Genomic DNA, 18,582 nt, shown 5'->3' on the forward strand with positions numbered 1-18,582 from the left:
CCAATACTTCCCCGGGGGGTTCCGGTAACCCTTCCGGCACTCCGGTTTTCTCCGAAATCACCCGAAACACTTCCGGTGTCCGAATATAGCCGTCCAATATATCGATCTTTATGTCTCGACCATCTCGAGACTCCTCGTCATGTCCGTGATCATATCAGGGACTCCGAACATCCTTCGGTACATCAAAATATATAAACTCATAATGAAACTGTCATCGTAATGTTAAGTGTGCGGACCCTACGGGTTCGAGAACAATGTAGACATGACCGAGACACGTCTCCGGTCAATAACCAATAGCGGAACCTGGATGCTCATATTGGCTCCTACATATTCTACGAAGATCTTTTATCGGTCAGACCGCATAACAACATACGTTGTTCCCTTTGTCATCGGTATGTTACTTGCCCGAGATTTGATCGTCGGTATCTCAATACCTTGTTCAATCTTGTTACCGGCAAGTCTCTTTACTCGTTTCATAATACATCATCCCGCAGCTAACTTATTAGTTGCAATGCTTGCAAGGCTTATGTGATGTGCATTACCGAGAGGGCCCAGAGATACCTCTCCGACAATCGGAGTGACAAATCCTAATCTCGAAATACGCCAACCCAACAAGTAACTTCGGAGACACCTGTAGAGCACCTTTATAATCACCTAGTTACGTTGTGACGTTTGGTAGCACACAAAGTGTTCCTCCGGTAAACGGGAGTTGCATAATCTCATAGTCATAGGAACATGTATAAGTCATGAAGAAAGCAATAGCATCAAACTAAACGATCAAGTGCTAAGCTAACGAAATGGGTCAAGTCAATCACATCATTCTCCTAATGATGTGATCCCATTAATCAAATGACAACTCATGTCTATGGTTAGGAAACTTAACCATCTTCGATGAACGAGCTAGTCAAGTAGAGGCATACTAGTGACACTATGTTTGTCTATGTATTCACACATGTATTATGTTTCCGGTTAATACAATTCTAGCATGAATAATAAACATTTATCATGATATAAGGAAATAAATAATAACTTTATTATTGCCTCTAGGGCATATTTCTTCAAATAGCTCTATCAGCGAGCACATACTCAAAATGTCTGGGTTGCACAACCGCTTGTCTCAGCTGGGAGTTAATCTCCCGGATGACGCGGTCATTGACAGAATCCTTCAGTCGCTCCCACCTAGCTACAAGAGCTTTGTGATGAACTTCAATATGCAGGGGATGGAAAAGACCATTCTTTAGGTATATTCAATGCTAAAATCAGCGGAGGTGGGGATCAAAAAAGAACATCAAGTGTTGATGGTGAATAAAACCACCAAGTTCAAGAAAGGCAAGGGTAAAAAGAACTTCAAGAAGGACGGCAAGGGAGTTGCCGCGCCCGTAAGCAAGCTGCTGGGAAGAAGCCAAAGAATGGACCCAAGCCTGAGACTAAGTGCTTTTATTGCAAGGGAAACGGTCACTAGCGGAACTGCCCCAAGTACTTAGCGGATAAGAAGACCGACAATACCAAAGGTATATGTGATATACATGTTATTGATGTGTACCTAACCAGCGCTCGTAGTAGCTCCTGGGTATTTGATAACGGTGCGGTTGCTCATATTTTTAACTCAAACAGGAGCTGCGGAATAAGCGGAGACTGGCGAAGGATGAGGTGACGATGCGCGTCGGGAATGGTTCCAAGGTCGATGTGATCACCGTCGGCACACTACCTCTACATTTACCTATGGGATTAGTTTTAAACCTCAATAATTGTTATTTAGTGCCAGCTTTGAGCATGAACATTGTATCTAGATCTCGTTTAATGCGAGATGGCTACTCATTTAAATCTGAGAATAATGGTTGTTCTATTTATATGAGAGATATGTTTTATGGTCATGCCCCATTGGTCAATGGTTTATTCTTATTTAATCTCGAACGTAATGGTACACATATTCATAGTGTGAATGCCAAAAGATGTAAGGTTGGTAATGATAACCCCACATACTTGTGGCACTGCCGCCTTGGTCACATTGGTGTCAAACGCATGAAGAAACTCCATGCAGATGGACTTTTGGAGTCTCTTGATTATGAATCATTTGAAACGTGCGAACCATGCCTCATGGGCAAAATGACCAAGACTCCGTTCTCCGGAACAATGGAGCGAGCAACCAACTTATTGAAAATCATACATACTGATGTGTGCGGTCCAATGAGCGTTGAAGCTCGTTGTGGTTATCGTTATGTTCTCACCCTCACTGATGACTTGAGTAGATGTGGGTATGTCTACTTAATGAAACACAAGTCTGAGACCTTTGAAAAGTTCAAGGAATTTCAGAGTGAAGTTGAGAATCAACGTGACAGGAAAATAAAGTTTTTGCGATCAGATCGTGTGGGAGAATATTTGAGTCACGAATTTGGCACGCACTTAAGGAAATGTGGAATTGTTTCACAATTCACGCCGCCTGGAACACCTCAGCGTAATGGTGTGTCCGAACGTCGTAATCGCACTATATTGGATATGGTGCGATCTATGATGTCTCTTACCGATCTACCGCTATCATTTTGGGGTTATACTTTAGAGACTACCGCATTCACTTTAAATAGGGCTCCGTGGAAATCCATTGAGACGACACCATATGAATTATGGTTTGGGAAGGAACCTAAGTTGTTGTTTCTGAAAGTTTGGGGATGCGATGCTTATGTCAAGAAACTTCAACCTGAAAAGCTCGAACCCAAGTCAGAAAAATGCGTCTTCATAGGATACCCTAAGGAAACTATTGGGTATACCTTCTACCTCAGATCCGAAGGCAAGATCTTTGTTGCCAAGAATGGATCCTTTCTATAGAAAGAGTTTCTCTCGAAAGAAGTAAGTGGGAGGAAAGTAGAACTTGATGAGGTACTGCCTCTTGAACCGGAAAGTGGCGCAGCTCAAGAAAATGTTTCTGTGGTGCATGCACCGACTAGAGAGGAAGTTAATGATGATGATCATGAAACTTTGGATCAAGTTGCTACTGAACTTCGTAGGTCCACAAGGACACGTACCGCACCAGAGTGGTACGGCAACCCTGTCCTAGAAATCATGTTGTTAGACAATGTTGAACCTTCGAACTATGAAGAAGCGATGGCGGGCCCGGATTCCAACAAATGGCCTGAAGCCATGAAATCCGAGATAGGATCCATGTATGAAAACGAAGTATGGACTTTGACTGACTTGCCCGATGATCGGCGAGCCATAGAAAATAAATGGATTTTTAAGAAGAAGATGGATGCGGATGGCAATGTGACCATCTATAAAGCTCGACTTGTCGCTAAGGGTTATAGACAATTCAAGGGGTTGACTACGATGAGACCTTCTCACCCGTAGCGAAGCTGAAGTCCGTCCGAATCATGTTAGCAATTGATGCATTCTATGATTATGAGATATGGCAAATGGACGTCAAAACGGCATTCCTTAATGGTTACCTTAAGGAAGAATTGTATATGATGCATCCGGAAGGTGTTGTCGATCCTAAGAATGCTGACAAGGTATGCAAGCTCCAACGCTCAATCTATGGGCTGGTGCAAGCATCTCGGAGTTGGAACATTCGCTTTGATGAGATGATCAAAGAGTTTGGGTTTACGCAGATTTATGGAGAAGCCTGTGTTTACAAGAAAGTGAGTGGGAGCGTTGTAGCATTTCTCATATTATATGTGGATGACATACTATTGATGGGAAATGATATAGAACTCTTGGAAAGCATAAAGGCCTACTTGAATAAGTGTTTTTCAATGAAGGACCTTGGAGAAGCTGCTTACATATTAGGCATCAAGATCTGTAGAGATAGATCGAGACGCCTCATTGGTCTTTCACAAAGCACGTACCTTAACAAGATATTGGAGAAGTTCAATATGGATCAGTCCAAGAAGGGGTTCTTGCCTGTATTGCAAGGTGTGAGATTGAGCGCGGCTCAATGCCTGACCACGACAGAAGATAGAGAAAAGATGAGTGTCATCCCCTATGCCTCGGCTAAAGGCTCTATTATGTATGCCATGCTGTGTACCAGACCTGATGTAAACCTTGCCGTAAGTTTGGTAGGAAGGTACCAAAGTAATCCCGGCATGGAACACTGGACAGTGGTCAAGAATATCCTGAAGTACCTGAAAAGGACTAAGGATATGTTTCTCGTTTATGGAGGTGACGAAGAGCTCGTCGTAAAGGGTTACGTCGATGCTAGCGTCGACACAGATATGGATGACTCCAAGTCACAAACCGGATACGTGTATATTTTGAATGGTGGGGCAGTCAGCTGGTGCAGTTGCAAGCAAAGCGTCGTGGCGGGATCTACATGTGAAGCGGAGTACATGGCAGCCTCGGAGGCAGCACATGAAGCAATCTGGATGAAAGAGTTCATTACCGACCTAGGAGTTATTCCCAATGCGTCGGGCCCGATGGCTCTCTTCTGTGACAACACTGGAGCTATTGCCCTGGCCAAGGATCCCAGGTTTCACAAGAAGACCAGGCATATCAAGCGTCGCTTCAACTCCATTCGTGAAAATGTTCAAAATGGAGACATAGATATTTGTAAAGTGCATACAGACCTGAATGTCGCAGATCTGTTAACTAAACCTCTTCCACGAGCAAAACATGATCAACACCAGAACTCCATGGGTGTTCGATTCATCACAATGTAACTAGATTATTGACTCTAGTGCAAGTGGGAGACTGTTGGAAATATGCCCTAGAGGCAATAATAAATGGTTATTATTATATTTCCTTGTTCATGATAATTGTCTATTGTTCATACTATAATTGTGTTATCCGGAAATCGAAATACATGTGTGAATACATAGACCACAACATGTCCCTAGTGAGCCTCTAGTTGACTAGCTCGTTGATCAATACATGGTTACGGTTTCCTGACCATGGGCATTGGATGTCATTGATAACGTGATCACATCATTAGGAGAATGATGTGATGGACAAGACCCAATCTTAAGCATAACACAAGATCGTGTAGTTCGTCTGCTAAAGCTTTTCTAATGTCAAGTATATTTTCCTTAGACCATGAGATTGTGCAACTCCCGAATACCGTAGGAATGCTTTGGGTGTGCCAAACGTCACAACGTAACTGGGTGGCTATAAAGGTGCACTACGGGTATCTCCGAAAGTATCTGTTGGGTTGGCACGAATCATGACTGGGATTTGTCACTCCGTATGACAGAGAGGTATCTCCGGGCCCACTCGGTAAGACATCATCGTAATGAGCTCAATGTGACTAAGGGGTTGGTCACGGGATGATATGTTACAGAACAAGTAAAGAGACTTGCCGTAACGAGATTGAACAAGGTATCGGTATACCGATGATCGAATCTCGGGCAAGTATCATACTGGTAGACAAAGGGAATTGTATACGGGGTTGATTGAATCCCCGACATCGTGGTTCATCCGATGAGATCATCATGGAACATGTGGGAGCCAACATGGGTATCCAGATCCCGTTGTTGGTTATTGGCCGGAGAGATGTCTCGGTCATGTCTGCATGATTCCCGAACCCGTAGGGTCTACACACTTAAGGTTCGGTGACGCTAGAGTTGTTAAGGAAATTAGTATGTGGTTACTGAATGTTGTTCGGAGTCCCGGATGAGATCTCGGACGTCATGAGGAGTTCTGGAATGGTCTAGAGATAAATATTTATATATGGGAATTCCTTATTCGGTCGCCGAAAGTGTTCGGGGGTTTATCGGTATTGTACCGGGACCACCGAAGGGGTTCCGGGGGTCCATCGGGAGGGTCCACTTGTCCCGGAGGGCCCTATGGGCTGAATATGGAGGGGAACCAGCCCCTAAGTGGGATGGCGCCAAAACCCCTAGGGCCCATGTGCCTAGGGTATAGGGGAAACCCTAAAGGGGGCGCCCCCCTTGGCTTGGGGGGCAAGCCACCCTCCTTGGCCGCCGCCCCCCTCTCCCTTGCCCCTATAAATAGAAGGGAGGTGGGAGGGCTGCGGTACCCTTCCCGTGGCGCAGCCCTCTCCCTCCCCAACACCTCCTCCTCTGTAGTTGAGCTTGGCGAAGCCCTGCCGGAGAGCCACAAGCTCCACCACCACGCCGTCGTGCTGCCGGAGCTCTTCCCCAACTTCTCCTTCCCCCTTGCTGGATCAAGAAGGAGGAGACGTCCGCGGGCTGTACGTGTGTTGAACGCGGAGACACCGTTGTTCGGCGCTTAGATCGGAATCAACCGCGATCTGAATCGCTATGAGTACGACTCCTTCATCCGCGTTCTTATAACGCTTTCGCGTTGCGATCTTCAAGGGTATGAAGATGCACTCTCTCCTCTCTCTCGTTGCTCGTCTCTCCATAGATTGATCTTGGTGATGCGTAGAAATTTTTTAATTTCTGCAACGATCCCCAACAAGAGCAATGTGGCCGCGCATGAGCTTGTTGCCTATGCTAGAGTGAATGGGGATTTCTTTCTGTTAGCTGCCACAAGTTTTGAAGCATGTAATTGCTTGGTTTATTGTTATAAATGAAGCTCTCCATTCACCTCAAAAAATGGAGGATCTTTTTTAGAAAGATACAAAGCGGAGAGCGCCAGGATTATATACTACATGTACCGATAAGTAACTCAATCTCCCCTCTGGGCGCGAGGAAGTGGGCTGGCCTAGTACTACGGCCTCTTGCTCGAGTTCTTTTCCTTTGTGTTTTTCTTATCGTTTTTCACTATTTGCATCGGTTTTCTTTGGGGTTTTCCCCTTTTGGTTTTTCCATTTTCCCTTTTCGGGTTTTTTGGATTCCTTAGTTTTCTCCCTTTTAGTTTTCACGTGTATTTGGTTTTCTTCCGGGGGTTTTCGAACACATGTCTACTTTTTCATACACATTGTATATTTTTTATACATCAGAAATATTTTTTATACATGTTTAAAGTTTTCTGAATACATGATTAACTTTCTTTCAAATATATGTTTTATTGTCTACTTTTTTCATACACATCCTATTTTTCGTATACATCTAAAACATTTTTTCAAATACATGATCACCATTTTTTCAAATACATGTTTTTCAACTTTTCTTGAATATGTGTTAACCATTTTTCAAATACACGTTCAAATATTTCTTTTAGAGGAAGCATTTTCTTAAACTATCTGAACCTTTATAAAAAAATTGTACCAAACATTTTTTAAATTTCACAATATTTTTAAATCTGTGAACATTTTTTCCAAACGCATCGTACATTTTGTTTGGATGGTACGAAACATTTTTTGTGAATTACACGAACATTTTTTACAATGTTTTTCAAATGTCACATACAATCTTTCGAATTGCCTGACCACTTTTAAAATGGCACAAACAATTTTTTAAGTTTGCTAACAATGCTTTGAAACTGCGTTAAAAATTGAACTTGGTGGTTTTGAAATTTTTTAGATATTTTTAAGTATTAATATATGTATTTAGAATTTTTTTTGTTTCAAAATATGAAGAATAAATAAAAAGAAATAAAAATGAACAAGGTGCTACTTGGGCCGACCGAATAATAGCGCCGGGAAGGGCGCCCTCGAGGCGAGACCTCCTTCAGCCTTGCAACAGGCGATACATAGCTGCTTCCCAATGCAAAGAGACCCAAATCCTATTTGACGCCTTCTGCGCCAGTTAACGTGTATTTGGTACACACGGTGCATTGAAGGCGTGTGGAATCGGCCGGCCCATCTATGCTTTGTAGCGGGAGAAGCTGGTCCCACTTTTGGGAAGCTTCCAAAAGCTTCCCAGCAGGTTTTGGGAAGCTTTAAAAAATTGTGCATTCCGAAGTAGGGAATTTTATTTTTTGACCAGAACCGAAGTAGAGACGTTTCATATGAGGATGGTTGTTAATGCTAGATTTTCTAAGGAATCTTGGAATCTAGTCAATGTATATGGTGCAACCAGTCAAGAAGCAGGCAATAAGCTAAGAACACTAGAAGAAGGTGGTCGCTCAGCTAAAGACCTAGTTCAACTAGAACAGTAGGGAAAGCGGGAGAGGCCGCACTCCGTAACTTTGGTCGTCGCACTCTAATCCGCTGAAAGTAAATGGTGAGATTAGACAAGCTGAAAATGCAAATAAAAGACGGGTGTTTTTTTTACTTGAGGCAGCAGAGACTTGGAGATCCCTACTACCGTTAGAGATTAAGGAGAAAATAAGAAAACAAGTGTTGGCTAGGCTTGAACTGAAATTCGAGTCCTTAGTAAAGTTGATGGCGTGCAATGGACAAATAACTCTGGCACAAGGATAACAAGATAAGAGGACACATGCCAGGATTGTTCAACTACACATGCACGGAGATAAGGTAATAAAATTATCAAACATTTGCTCATGCCATAGCCGAGGAAACAAGATAGCGGTAGACAATTCATAGTAGCAGTAGCAGGGTACAACAGCTAAGGGAAGGACAAAGCTTGGAAACCTGATGAGAGCAACCGGTATATTGAATGAACATGATCGATAAGGGCTAGTAAGTCAAGCGATCCCGGTCATCATGAATATCCTCTGCAATTGCTCCATGAATTCACATGATGTAAAATGACCAGTTCAGTTCAATATTTATACCTTCTTTTATTTTGAAAGATGTAACCACAGAATAACTTGGCACTATTCCTTATTCCAAACAAACTGATCTTGACAGACAGTATTCATTTCACTGTTTTCACATAGCCTCTAGTACTACTGCTCGGTCCCATTTGTCCCAATGGCATGACATATTGGCATGCGACAAGCGGAAAGTGTTCTGCAGAGGTGTCATGCCACCGATGACTCCCATGCTCCCGTTTTTTTGACTGAATCCCATGCTCCTGTTATCATCCAACCTATCATGCAAACTGGGATTGTTGCTGCAGACAGTTAATACTGCAGTGCAAATATGTAGCTGAAAACAATGCTTGAGATGACAGCCCGGGAGATACTTTATGACAAACTTTAGTGCCATAATCGTGCCCTTTAGCGTGAGTAAGCACTATGCGACCAAAGAATGCCTAGCCTAAATCATGGTAGGCATTCGCTAGGCAGTGGCAAAATGCATAATTAATGCCCCTAGCGCATTTTTTTCCTTGCTAACTAAATACCTAGATAACATTCAAATTTCAAATAAACTAAGAGTGTAAGGTATTATAAACAATGTAGAGGAAGTATGTACATATAGAATATTCAGTTTCAGATAATGTAAGAAAGCTAAAGAAGAAGAAATCATGTTGGCAGATGCTGCCACTCAGACACTATTCATGTGGGAAAAAAAGTAGAATCACAAGAGCACAATGGAGAATGGACAGATAACGTATTTAGTCATCGTATGAAGAGTGAGGGAGCAGCGGTACAACCAACATCAAATGGATCCTCAGCGGGCCACTATTCATGTGGGAAAAAAAGTAGAACCACAAGAGCACAACGGAGAATGGACAGATAACGATCCAGATATTTAGTCATCGTATGAAGAGTGAGGAGCAGCAGTACAACCAACATCAAATGGATCCTCTGATCCACAACAATGCCAGTACTGGAGCACTTTGCCTGCACCCGGCGTATCCATGGTCCCACCAGAATGGACACTTTCAAATTTTCTCTTTGTTTCCCCTGGAGTGGCAGAAATGAACCATTTAGTTCTATGTAGGTCTCGAGGACAAAACAATTCAATCAGTATGCCTGTCCAACCGAAATGGTAAAAGCGAGCTCCTGACGACTTCGCCGATAACCACAATCCACAAGTCATAAAGTTTTCTAAGCAAAATGCTAGTATCTCAAGACCATAGAAGGCCAGCTAAAGCTACAAGAATCGAACAAAACAAGATCGGCATCCCATCTTAACCCTTATGCAAGCAGTTCTAACAAAAACTCTAAAGTTGTAGTACTATTAAAGCTGCGACAAGTAATATGGATCGGAGGGAGTAGATAAATTTGAGAACTCCTCGCGGAAGATGTCACATTTAGTCCGGATCATATGGACGGCTACTGATCACTCGCGAATCATGGTTTGGAACTCACTGGACAGTACAATTCATTTACAAAGACAGGGCTATTTGGTAGATGAATCCTCACCAGCTACTGTGTCTGAAGATAAGCAGGTAGCCATGGGAGAGACGATTTCTCACCTCCAAAGTGGGCCGTGTGGTAGCGGCATGACGAAGGGTGATTCGCAGCCGGGTCGTACTGCTTCTTGCAATTCTTGCAGGTGCGGAGCACGGGGCCGCCCACGCCTCCTACGGCGACCGACACCGACGGCCGGAAGTGACGGCGGGGGTTGATCTGGGAGGCGGGGAAGGGCCGGCTGGGTGCACGAAGAAGCGGCACACGCGCGGGTGGTGCGGCCATGGGCGGCGCCGGCGCGGCCACCCAACTGTCTGCGGGGTGGGCTGTGGGGAGGGGACGGTGAAGGCGGAGATAGAGGAGAGACCTGGACGACAGTGAAGGCCTGGACGCCGACTGAATTTGTTTTTCTGTTTTATACAATGTGTTACTACAAACTAGTACTCCCCTCCGTTCCAAAATACTTGTAGTTTCAGTTCAAAATCTATGGAGTGCTCATTTTTGATATTTTTGAGACAAAGTACTCTTCCGTTCATAAATACAAAACGTTTTAGATATTTCAATATAAATTACATAACCATCGCAAAAAAATAAAATATTTTGGTCAAGAAAATATAAATTACATAAGGACTGAAATAAGTGAACAAACACACTAAAATGTGTCTATGCATATTTGATTCACAAAAAAGTAGAGTCTTATATTTGTGAATGAAGGGAATAAATAACAGGCAATGTTGATGACAAAATTGTTTCCCCAGTGTGGTCGCCCTGATCGGGGGCACTAAAGCCAACCTTGTTTTCGACCCTTGACCCCTCTGCACCACAAAATGAAAGGAGGAGGTCTTGATGGCCCGAGGTTGAAACAAATAGGTTAGGGCATCTCACTATCTTTGTTACCAAAGTGTCATAAAACGTTTGCAAATGTCTGTATAGACGTCGTTCAGACTTTTTTTGCAATCCAATGCGACGCTGCATACAGATGAGTTTCATGCGCCCGAGTTCCTGCAAACCGGCCACAAACTAGGGAAAGGTTTTGGGAGAGTCTAGACCTTCGCCAAGGACTCCGACAACCCGGACCACTCAAAGTCCCTCTCCCGGACTAATCATCCACGCTAGATCTTTTTTCGCGTTAAACATAATGCCCAAACTTTAACATGCCCATCTTAACAATGAAAGATCTGAGATACCCCTTGGATGATCATCGTGCCCTCTGCTGCTGCTCACAAGGCCACAACCGCCCCACTCTACCTCTACTATAAGTGGCAAGGAGACACTATGAACCCATCCCCTCAACGTTCCGTTCCGTCCAGTCAGCCCCTCAGGTGGTGCCTGTGATCAGGCGATAATGTTGCTGCAGTCAGGAAGAACGCATGGCGACGAACATGAGAAGACTTGCATTTACACTTGCACCATCTTACCATCTTAACTGGTAAAATGGCAGAACAGGTCAAATGGTACAATCAGACAAGCATAGTTAGAACTCAGCTTCAAAGTTATTTATTGCTGGTTCAAAAAAATGTTGTTTATTGCTATCATTCAGGACAACTTATTTGCAGATGTCCACAAACTGAAGCAAGAAGCTATAAGCCTGGGGAAGTCTAAATAGAGACCTCATCAGGAACTTAAGGATTGTACGCTTCTCATGAAGGATGATATTCTCTCCGGGTCCTTGCTTATACCGTCAGGAGAGCATATTCCACTGCTAACATCCACACCATTTGGTTTTAGAGCGGAAGCGGCTTGACAAACATTGTCCGCATGAAGGCCTCCTGCTAGCAGCCAGCCGTTCTTGCTTTTCACCGACGGCATTTGGAAATTCTCCCAGTTGAATCCTTTGCCGCTGCAAGCAAATACGGATCAAATTAATCAGACCGATATGTTCCACATCAGTACATGCTTATAGTTCCAGGCGATGAAAATTTACATAGCAGTAACTATTCATTCCAAAAGTATGAAGGAAAAATATATTTTTTGAGAGTATATCCAACACACGCATTAGTACATTTTGCAGAGGCATGAGGGCCTTGTCACGGCACGGGTCACACGCTTTGCCATTGAAAGTTTGAAACACAACTGTGAATTATGTTTAAAGATGTCACAAAATGCCTATCCTTTAAACCAAATCCCTGCTACTCAAACTACTAAAGCACAAAAGACATCATTGTAAAAGAAAATATTGATATTCTTTGGCGAGTAACTGCTAAGTTAGATAAGAGCTTCACTAGTCTCCGCTGTTAACTAGTACAACAACAAACATCAAGGATATTAGAGAGTACGACAACCGAATGAGCAACATTATGTACCTTCCACCCTCTGCACTATCCACCAAAAACCAGTCAATGCCATATTCTTCATTGGGAGGAGAATTGATAAGTTTTCCATCCGTGTCAGCATTAAGAACATATACAATTCGATTGTTCTTGGCAAGAGCAGGAACTAGTGCTCGAGAACTATCTCCATGAAGCTGTGTAAAAGCAACTGATCAGTAAAGACTAGCAAAACAAGCCACTGTCGTTCTACCAAGTAGTAGAGATTAGCAGCAACCAGGGAGAATGTACCTGAATAAGTTGAAGGTCGCATGAATCGGATACTCTTAAGATGGTCTCTTCGTCATCATCGACAAACACACCAACAGCTTCAGCCCCATATGACTTTGCTACTCTGGATATTTCCTTCGCTTCCGACAGTTGGACAGACCGTTTGGACTTAGGCCAAAGAATCATCCCAATAAGTTTAGCTCCAGCCTCTGCAGCGACTTCTGCATCTCTGGCAGATGTGATGCCACACATTTTGACTACGGGCTCGTTTCTCTCCGCACCCTCTGCACTGGATGCCAATGAAATGGAAGCACTAGCTCGTTTGCTGGACGAATGTTGCATTTTAACCAGTGGCAACCCTGGGCGCCGCCCTAAACAATAAAATGAATGAGAGAATTGAGCGCGGCTGATAATCCTAGTGGCGCAGTTGGCAGTTCCAATTTCTAATGCTACGGCCAAACAAGTACCTAAACAAGGCAGGATGAACGACTAAATGAACAGCGAAGGGCCAGAAAAGGCTCACATTTGTTTGCAGGTGCAGCGACCCGCAGCGGCTGCTTGGTTGAGAACGTCGTCGCCATCGCTGCTGCGCAGCACAATCAAAGGAACATGAAAGGTTTCGAGTCAGACAAACGGCGTACAGCAGCGGGCAGAACGCCGCGGCAGAGGCATTCTGACGAACAGGTCGCGTGCGCCCTGGATGGCTGGAGGTTTCTTGCAGAAACAGGGGGCGGACGAGCGAACCTGGGGAGGGGCGAGCAGGAACGCGCGGGCACCTGGTTGGGCGAGCTGCAACGGCGATGCGAGCAGCTCCGGTCTGCGGTCTCTCCACGGCGTGGACGGGCGACGAGACGGGGGGTAGAAGACGAGGTAGGATGGAACGGAGCGGCCCCGTCCAGCCGCCGCCACATCTGTCTAGAGAGCCTCGCTCACCTACCGCTCACGTGGTTGAAATCGTCCAACGATCAAAATACATTTGCGTACTTAGATATAAACTTAGATATAAAAATATTAATATATACAATAATAAATTAATGACATTAGATTTATTATCGAATGTATTTTCTCATTATATAGATTTGTTATGGTAAATGTTTATATTATCTTTTATAAACTAGATCAAACTTGATGAAGTTTGACTTCAGCCAAATCTAATATGCGAAGTAAATAAAAAAAAAAGAGTACAATCTACTACAATCACGTAGCAGAACTTGTCTCTGTTGCAGAAACATGTACAGCAGCCGTGACAATAAATTTGTCTTCACAAACACGTAGAGTTATTCTGTGTGGGCAGCCTATTTCTTTTCTTTCTTCTTTTTGAAATTGGGCTAGTTATCCTGTTTGGGCAGCCTATTACTTTTCTTTCCTCTTTTTGAAATTGGGCTAACCTATTTCTAGCCATCATTTCCAGTACAGTAATAAAACCAGTGAGTAGCTATTTGTAAGTTGCCTAAAAACGAATTTGTGTTAAATCAATTTTGGGCGAAGCGTCAAGACCGAGATGAAGGCGCCGAGGCGAGCACCAACAAGGCACGGGAACGTCGGCAAAGCCAAAGCGCGAGCGACCCAGAGCCGAAGACGACAGCAGGTGGCCAACATTGAGCAGCGATGGGACGAAGGGGAATCGGGCTGAAGAAAGAAAACACATCAGCATTTAGATTTTATAAACCGGCTCACAAAAGGGATTTACCCTGAAAATAAACAGCATCGACCGCTGTCTGCTCGTGTTCTCTCTTCTCATTCCCTTTCTTCAACATCACCCACAAAAAACATCACCAAGAAACTTGTTGCCTTTCGGTTCAGACTCGTTTCACCCAGTTTGTACAAACAATTAAACATCACAGCAAGGTAGTGTCACGCCTGCAGATGCTGCTAATGCAACTGCAGCGGACTAACCAAGTGCAGTTCAGTTATCTGAACCTGCAACCCACTGTTGGGCTCGGTCGAGTGCGTGTGTGGGTTTGTGATTGGGCTGCGGCCTTGTAAGGGTGGCCCAGTGAGGCAGCTACATATGTACGGCTCACAAGACGAAAGAGGCAGCGAGTGTTGATCGAGTCTTCCTTTCCCCTTCTCCAAGCCTCTCATCTACTCTGTTCTCTCCTCCCTCATCTCCAATTCTAGATCGGGATCTGCCTGGGCATTACAGTGGTACTCAGAGCCTCCACAAATCCACCAGAATTTTTTCTCCGATTGGCCGCCGCTGCTCGCTAATCCTCCAGATCGAGCGATAACATCCACCGAGCTCGGTGCGAGCCGCCCCGGCGAGCTCGCTCAAAATCCTACTCGGGGTTCGCCTCGATTCGGAGCGCGATCACGGCGCCGTCCAAACCCTCCGCCCAGACACGCCGCGTGCTGGACGCGATGACGAAGACGACGGCCAAGCTCCAGACCTTGCTCGAGTCCGTCATCTGCCGCCTCAACGCCAACCTGAAGACAGCGGACGAGCGTCACCAAGCCCAGGTCGCCTACAACGACCAGGTCTCCAACGAGCTCAAGCATCTGGCCAAGCAGATAGATCTGACGCAAGCGGATATGGACGAGGCCCGCAAGTCCCCTCCGCCGCTCGACCCAGGCACATCCGCGACGGGAACGACGCCGGCCTCTGGATCCTCCAGCCAAGCGCCGCCCCTCCACCACCAACGACTCGCCCACCACCACCTCCACTGCTCTACACAGAGGGCGCCGCGCAGCTTCTGTTTGCCCGCCTCGTCAACCATGGTCCCCCGCTCCTGCTCCAGCACTCGCCAACCGCGTACGAGCAACATCGCAGGAACGACCACTACACCAAGCCGCCCAAGCATGATTTTCCCCGTTTCGACGGCGATGCGCCATGCATCTGGCTCGAGCGGTGCACCTCCTACTTTGAGCTCTACCGAGTGCCACATCACAATTGGGTCACAACAGCAGGGCTGTACATGGATGGAATCGCAGCGATGTGGCTACAAGTATATCGACAGACACACCCTGCTATGTCATGGGCAGCATTCAGAACCGCTGTCGAAGTAGAATTTGGCCCTGAAGAGTTTGAGGCGCGGATGCATCATCTCGTTCAACTGTGTCAGACTGGCAGTGTTTAGGAGTACCGTCAGCAGTTCGGAACCTCAATGTATCATCTGCTTTCCTTGGATCCAACACTGAGCACCCAATTCTTCATATCTCAGTTTCTGTTGGAGACTGAAGGATGAACTGCGGTTGGGCGTCAGGTTACAAGCCCCAACCGGCATTACTCGAGTTGCTATGTTTGCACGCATTCAAGAGGAAGAGCTGGAAAAACAAAGAGCACCACGCAGCTGCATCGTTCCTGTGGGGCGACCACCTCCAGCAGCACCTGCAATGGCTACTCAGGCTCGCGCAGCCGCTCAACCTCGTCCAGGAGGCGATGAGTACGCTCGAGAACGGCAACTCAAAGAATTTAGAAGAGCCAACGATCTCTGTTTCCGCTGTGGAGACAAGTATTCACGCGAGCATCAGTGCAAGCGCACCGGTCAAATACTGATGATCGAAGTAGGGGATTTTGGAGAGATTCTATCGGACGACACAGTGCATGCTCTGCAACTCTTGGACCCGCCTATCTCCCACGAGCCTGAATGTTGTGCAATTTCGCAACATGCAGTTTCAGGAGAAGAAGCCCCATCTACCATTCGCCCGCGCGCACAAGTGGGAGATCAGTACATGCTGTTGTTAGTGGATTCGGGCAGCTCACACAGTTTCATCAGTGACTCCTTTGTGCAACGCGTGTCAGCAAAAACAGAGGCCTTACCACCAGTGTCAGTTCAAGTGGCAAATGGGCAGCGGCTACACTGCAACAAGATCGTTCGGCAACTGGGATGGTAGGTACTTGGACACATGTTTCACACAGATTTCAGAGTACTGCCACTGGGAGCATACGATGGAGTCCTCGGCATGGATTGGTTGGCCTCACACAGTCCCATGAACTGCCATTGGCAATTGAAGACGATCATGTTCCAAACTGAAGGGAAGAAAGTACACCTTTAGGGCGTCAGAACCTCAGATCTTCCACCAATCACAGAATTGGATGTATATGAACTTCATCGCATGGAAGTGGCCAACGACATCTGGACTGCAGCCCTGGTTACAGTTGAGCGGGTAGATAAAGCAGTCCCGGAACCAATTCCACCAAATATTCAGAAAGTGTTATCCGAATACAAGGATGTGTTCGCCGAACCCTCCATGTTACCGCCTCGTCGACAGTATGACCATGGTATTCACCTTGAACCAAGCATTGTTCCTATCAATACCAAGCCATATCGCTACTCACCTGCTCAGAAGGACGAGATTGAGAAGTAGGTGCATGCTAAAAACTGGCGTCATTGCGCATAGCATAAGCCCCTACGCTGCACTGGTTCTGTTGGTAAAGAAAAAAGATGGTAGCTGGAGATTTTGTGTTGATTTCAAACGACTGAATACTGCAACTGTCAGAAACAAATTTCCTCTACCGGTCGTGGACGAGCTGCTGGACGAACTGGCCGGTGCCACCTATTTCTCCAAGATCAATCTACGTGTTGGATATCATCAGATCTGTATGCGCGAGGAGGATGAAGATAAGACTGCTTTCAAAACTCACCACGGGCACTACCACTTCAAAGTGATGCCATTTGGTCTGTGCAACGCCCCTGCAACTTTTCAGTGCCTCATGAACACTGTCTTCGGGCGATACGTTCATAAGTTTATCATCATATTTCTCGATGATATTCTTGTCTTCAGCACTGACTTGCAGGAACATGAGGAGCACCTGCGGCTCACCGCTGCAACTGCTCCGTGAACACCAGCTTTTCGCCAAGGAATCCAAGTGCTCGTTCGTGCAAACCAGCATCGAGTATTTGGGGCACGTGATCTCCAAGGACGGGGTCGCGACTGATGACCCACAAGTATAGGGGATCTATCGTAGTCCTTTCGATAAGTAAGAGTGTCGAACCCAACGAGGAGCAGAAGGAAATGATAAGCGGTTTTCAGCAAGGTATTCTCTGCAAGCACTGAAATTATAGGTAACAGATAGTTTTGTGATAGGATAATTTGTAACGAGCAACAAGTAACAAAAGTAAATAAAGTGCAACAAGGTGGCCCAATCCTTTTTGTAGCAAAGGACAAGCCTGGACAAACTCTTATATAGAGAAAAGTGCTCCCAAGGACACATGGGAATTATCGTCAAGCTAGTTTTCATCACGTTCATATGATTCACGTTCGGTACTTTGATAATTTGATATGTGGGTGGACCGGTGCTTGGGTGCTGTCCTTACTTGGACAAGCATCCCACTTATGATTAACCTCTATTGCAAGCATCCGCAACTACAACAAAAGTATTAAGGTAAACCTAACCATAGCATGAAACATAAGGATCCAAATCAGCCCCTTATGAAGCAACGCATAAACTAGGGTTTAAGCTTCTGTCACTCTACCAACCCATCATCTACTTATTACTTCCCAATGCCTTCCTCTAGGCCCAAATGATGGTGAAGTGTCATGTAGTCGACGTTCACATAACACCACTAGAGGATAGACAACATACATCTCATCAAAATATCAAACGAATACCAAATTCACATGACTACTAATAGCAAGACTTCTCCCATGTCTTCAGGAAAAAATGTAACTACTCACAAAGCATATTAATGTTCATAATCAGAGGGGTATTAATATGCATATATGATCTGAACATATGATCTTCCACCAAATAAACCAACTAGTATCAACTACAAGGAGTAATCAACACCGCTAGCAACCTACAGGTACCAATCCCAGACTATGAGACAAGAATTGGATACAAGAGATGAACTAGGGTTTGAGAGGAGATGGTGCTGGTGAAGATGTTGATGGAGATTGCCCTCTCCCGATGAGAGGAGCGTTGGTGATGATGATGGTGATGATTTCCCCCTCCCGGAGGAAAGTGTCCCCAGCAGAACAGCTCTGCCGGAGCCCTAGATTGGTTCCGCCAAGGCTCCGCCTCGTGGCGGCGGAGTCTCGTCCCGAAAGCTTGCTTATGATTTTTCTTCGGACGAAAGACTTCATATAGCAGAAGATGGCCACC

At 45.3% G+C, this 18,582-nt stretch overlaps 2 protein-coding genes across 4 annotated transcripts; both read right to left on the reverse strand.

Annotated features, from left to right (window-relative positions):
- Window positions 1-9,197: 9,197 nt before the first annotated feature.
- On the reverse strand, window positions 9,198-10,385 carry LOC119334479. Its single transcript, XM_037607038.1, has 2 exons — window positions 10,065-10,385; window positions 9,198-9,549 (listed from the first exon to the last, which is right to left on the reverse strand). The coding sequence occupies exons 1-2, from the start codon at window positions 10,282-10,284 to the stop codon at window positions 9,395-9,397; spliced, it is 375 nt and encodes a 124-aa protein (XP_037462935.1). The 5' UTR covers window positions 10,285-10,385; the 3' UTR covers window positions 9,198-9,394.
- A 993-nt stretch (window positions 10,386-11,378) lies between these two features.
- On the reverse strand, window positions 11,379-13,468 carry LOC119331279 (N-(5'-phosphoribosyl)anthranilate isomerase 1, chloroplastic-like). 3 transcript variants are annotated; one of them, XM_037604450.1, is made up of 5 exons: window positions 13,281-13,468; window positions 13,060-13,119; window positions 12,558-12,907; window positions 12,303-12,463; window positions 11,379-11,839 (listed from the first exon to the last, which is right to left on the reverse strand). In XM_037604450.1, the coding sequence occupies exons 2-5, from the start codon at window positions 13,115-13,117 to the stop codon at window positions 11,614-11,616; spliced, it is 795 nt and encodes a 264-aa protein (XP_037460347.1). In that variant the 5' UTR covers window positions 13,118-13,119; window positions 13,281-13,468; the 3' UTR covers window positions 11,379-11,613. The 3 variants fall into 3 exon arrangements, with proteins under 3 accessions (XP_037460347.1, XP_037460349.1, XP_037460348.1); XM_037604452.1 differs by having other exon boundaries at window positions 13,060-13,122; XM_037604451.1 differs by having other exon boundaries at window positions 13,060-13,122; window positions 13,313-13,460.
- Between the last annotated feature and the right edge of the window lie 5,114 nt (window positions 13,469-18,582).

Source organism: Triticum dicoccoides, chromosome 7A, assembly GCF_002162155.2.
Source record: "Triticum dicoccoides isolate Atlit2015 ecotype Zavitan chromosome 7A, WEW_v2.0, whole genome shotgun sequence".
Taxonomy (NCBI): domain Eukaryota; kingdom Viridiplantae; phylum Streptophyta; class Magnoliopsida; order Poales; family Poaceae; genus Triticum; species Triticum dicoccoides.

Excerpts from the sequence above, each read along its gene's own strand:
- LOC119331279 (XM_037604450.1), bottom strand. The coding sequence starts at position 13,117 with ATGGCGACGACGTTCTCAACCAAGCAGCCGCTGCGGGTCGCTGCACCT. Across the intron at positions 12,464-12,557 it reads GCGACCTTCAACTTATTCAG|CTTCATGGAGATAGTTCTCG; the intron begins GTACATTCTCCC and ends GCTTTTACACAG. Across the intron at positions 11,840-12,302 it reads GATAGTGCAGAGGGTGGAAG|CGGCAAAGGATTCAACTGGG; the intron begins GTACATAATGTT and ends ATTTGCTTGCAG.
- LOC119334479 (XM_037607038.1), bottom strand. The coding sequence starts at position 10,284 with ATGGCCGCACCACCCGCGCGTGTGCCGCTTCTTCGTGCACCCAGCCGG. Across the intron at positions 9,550-10,064 it reads CCACACGGCCCACTTTGGAG|GGGAAACAAAGAGAAAATTT; the intron begins GTGAGAAATCGT and ends CTGCCACTCCAG.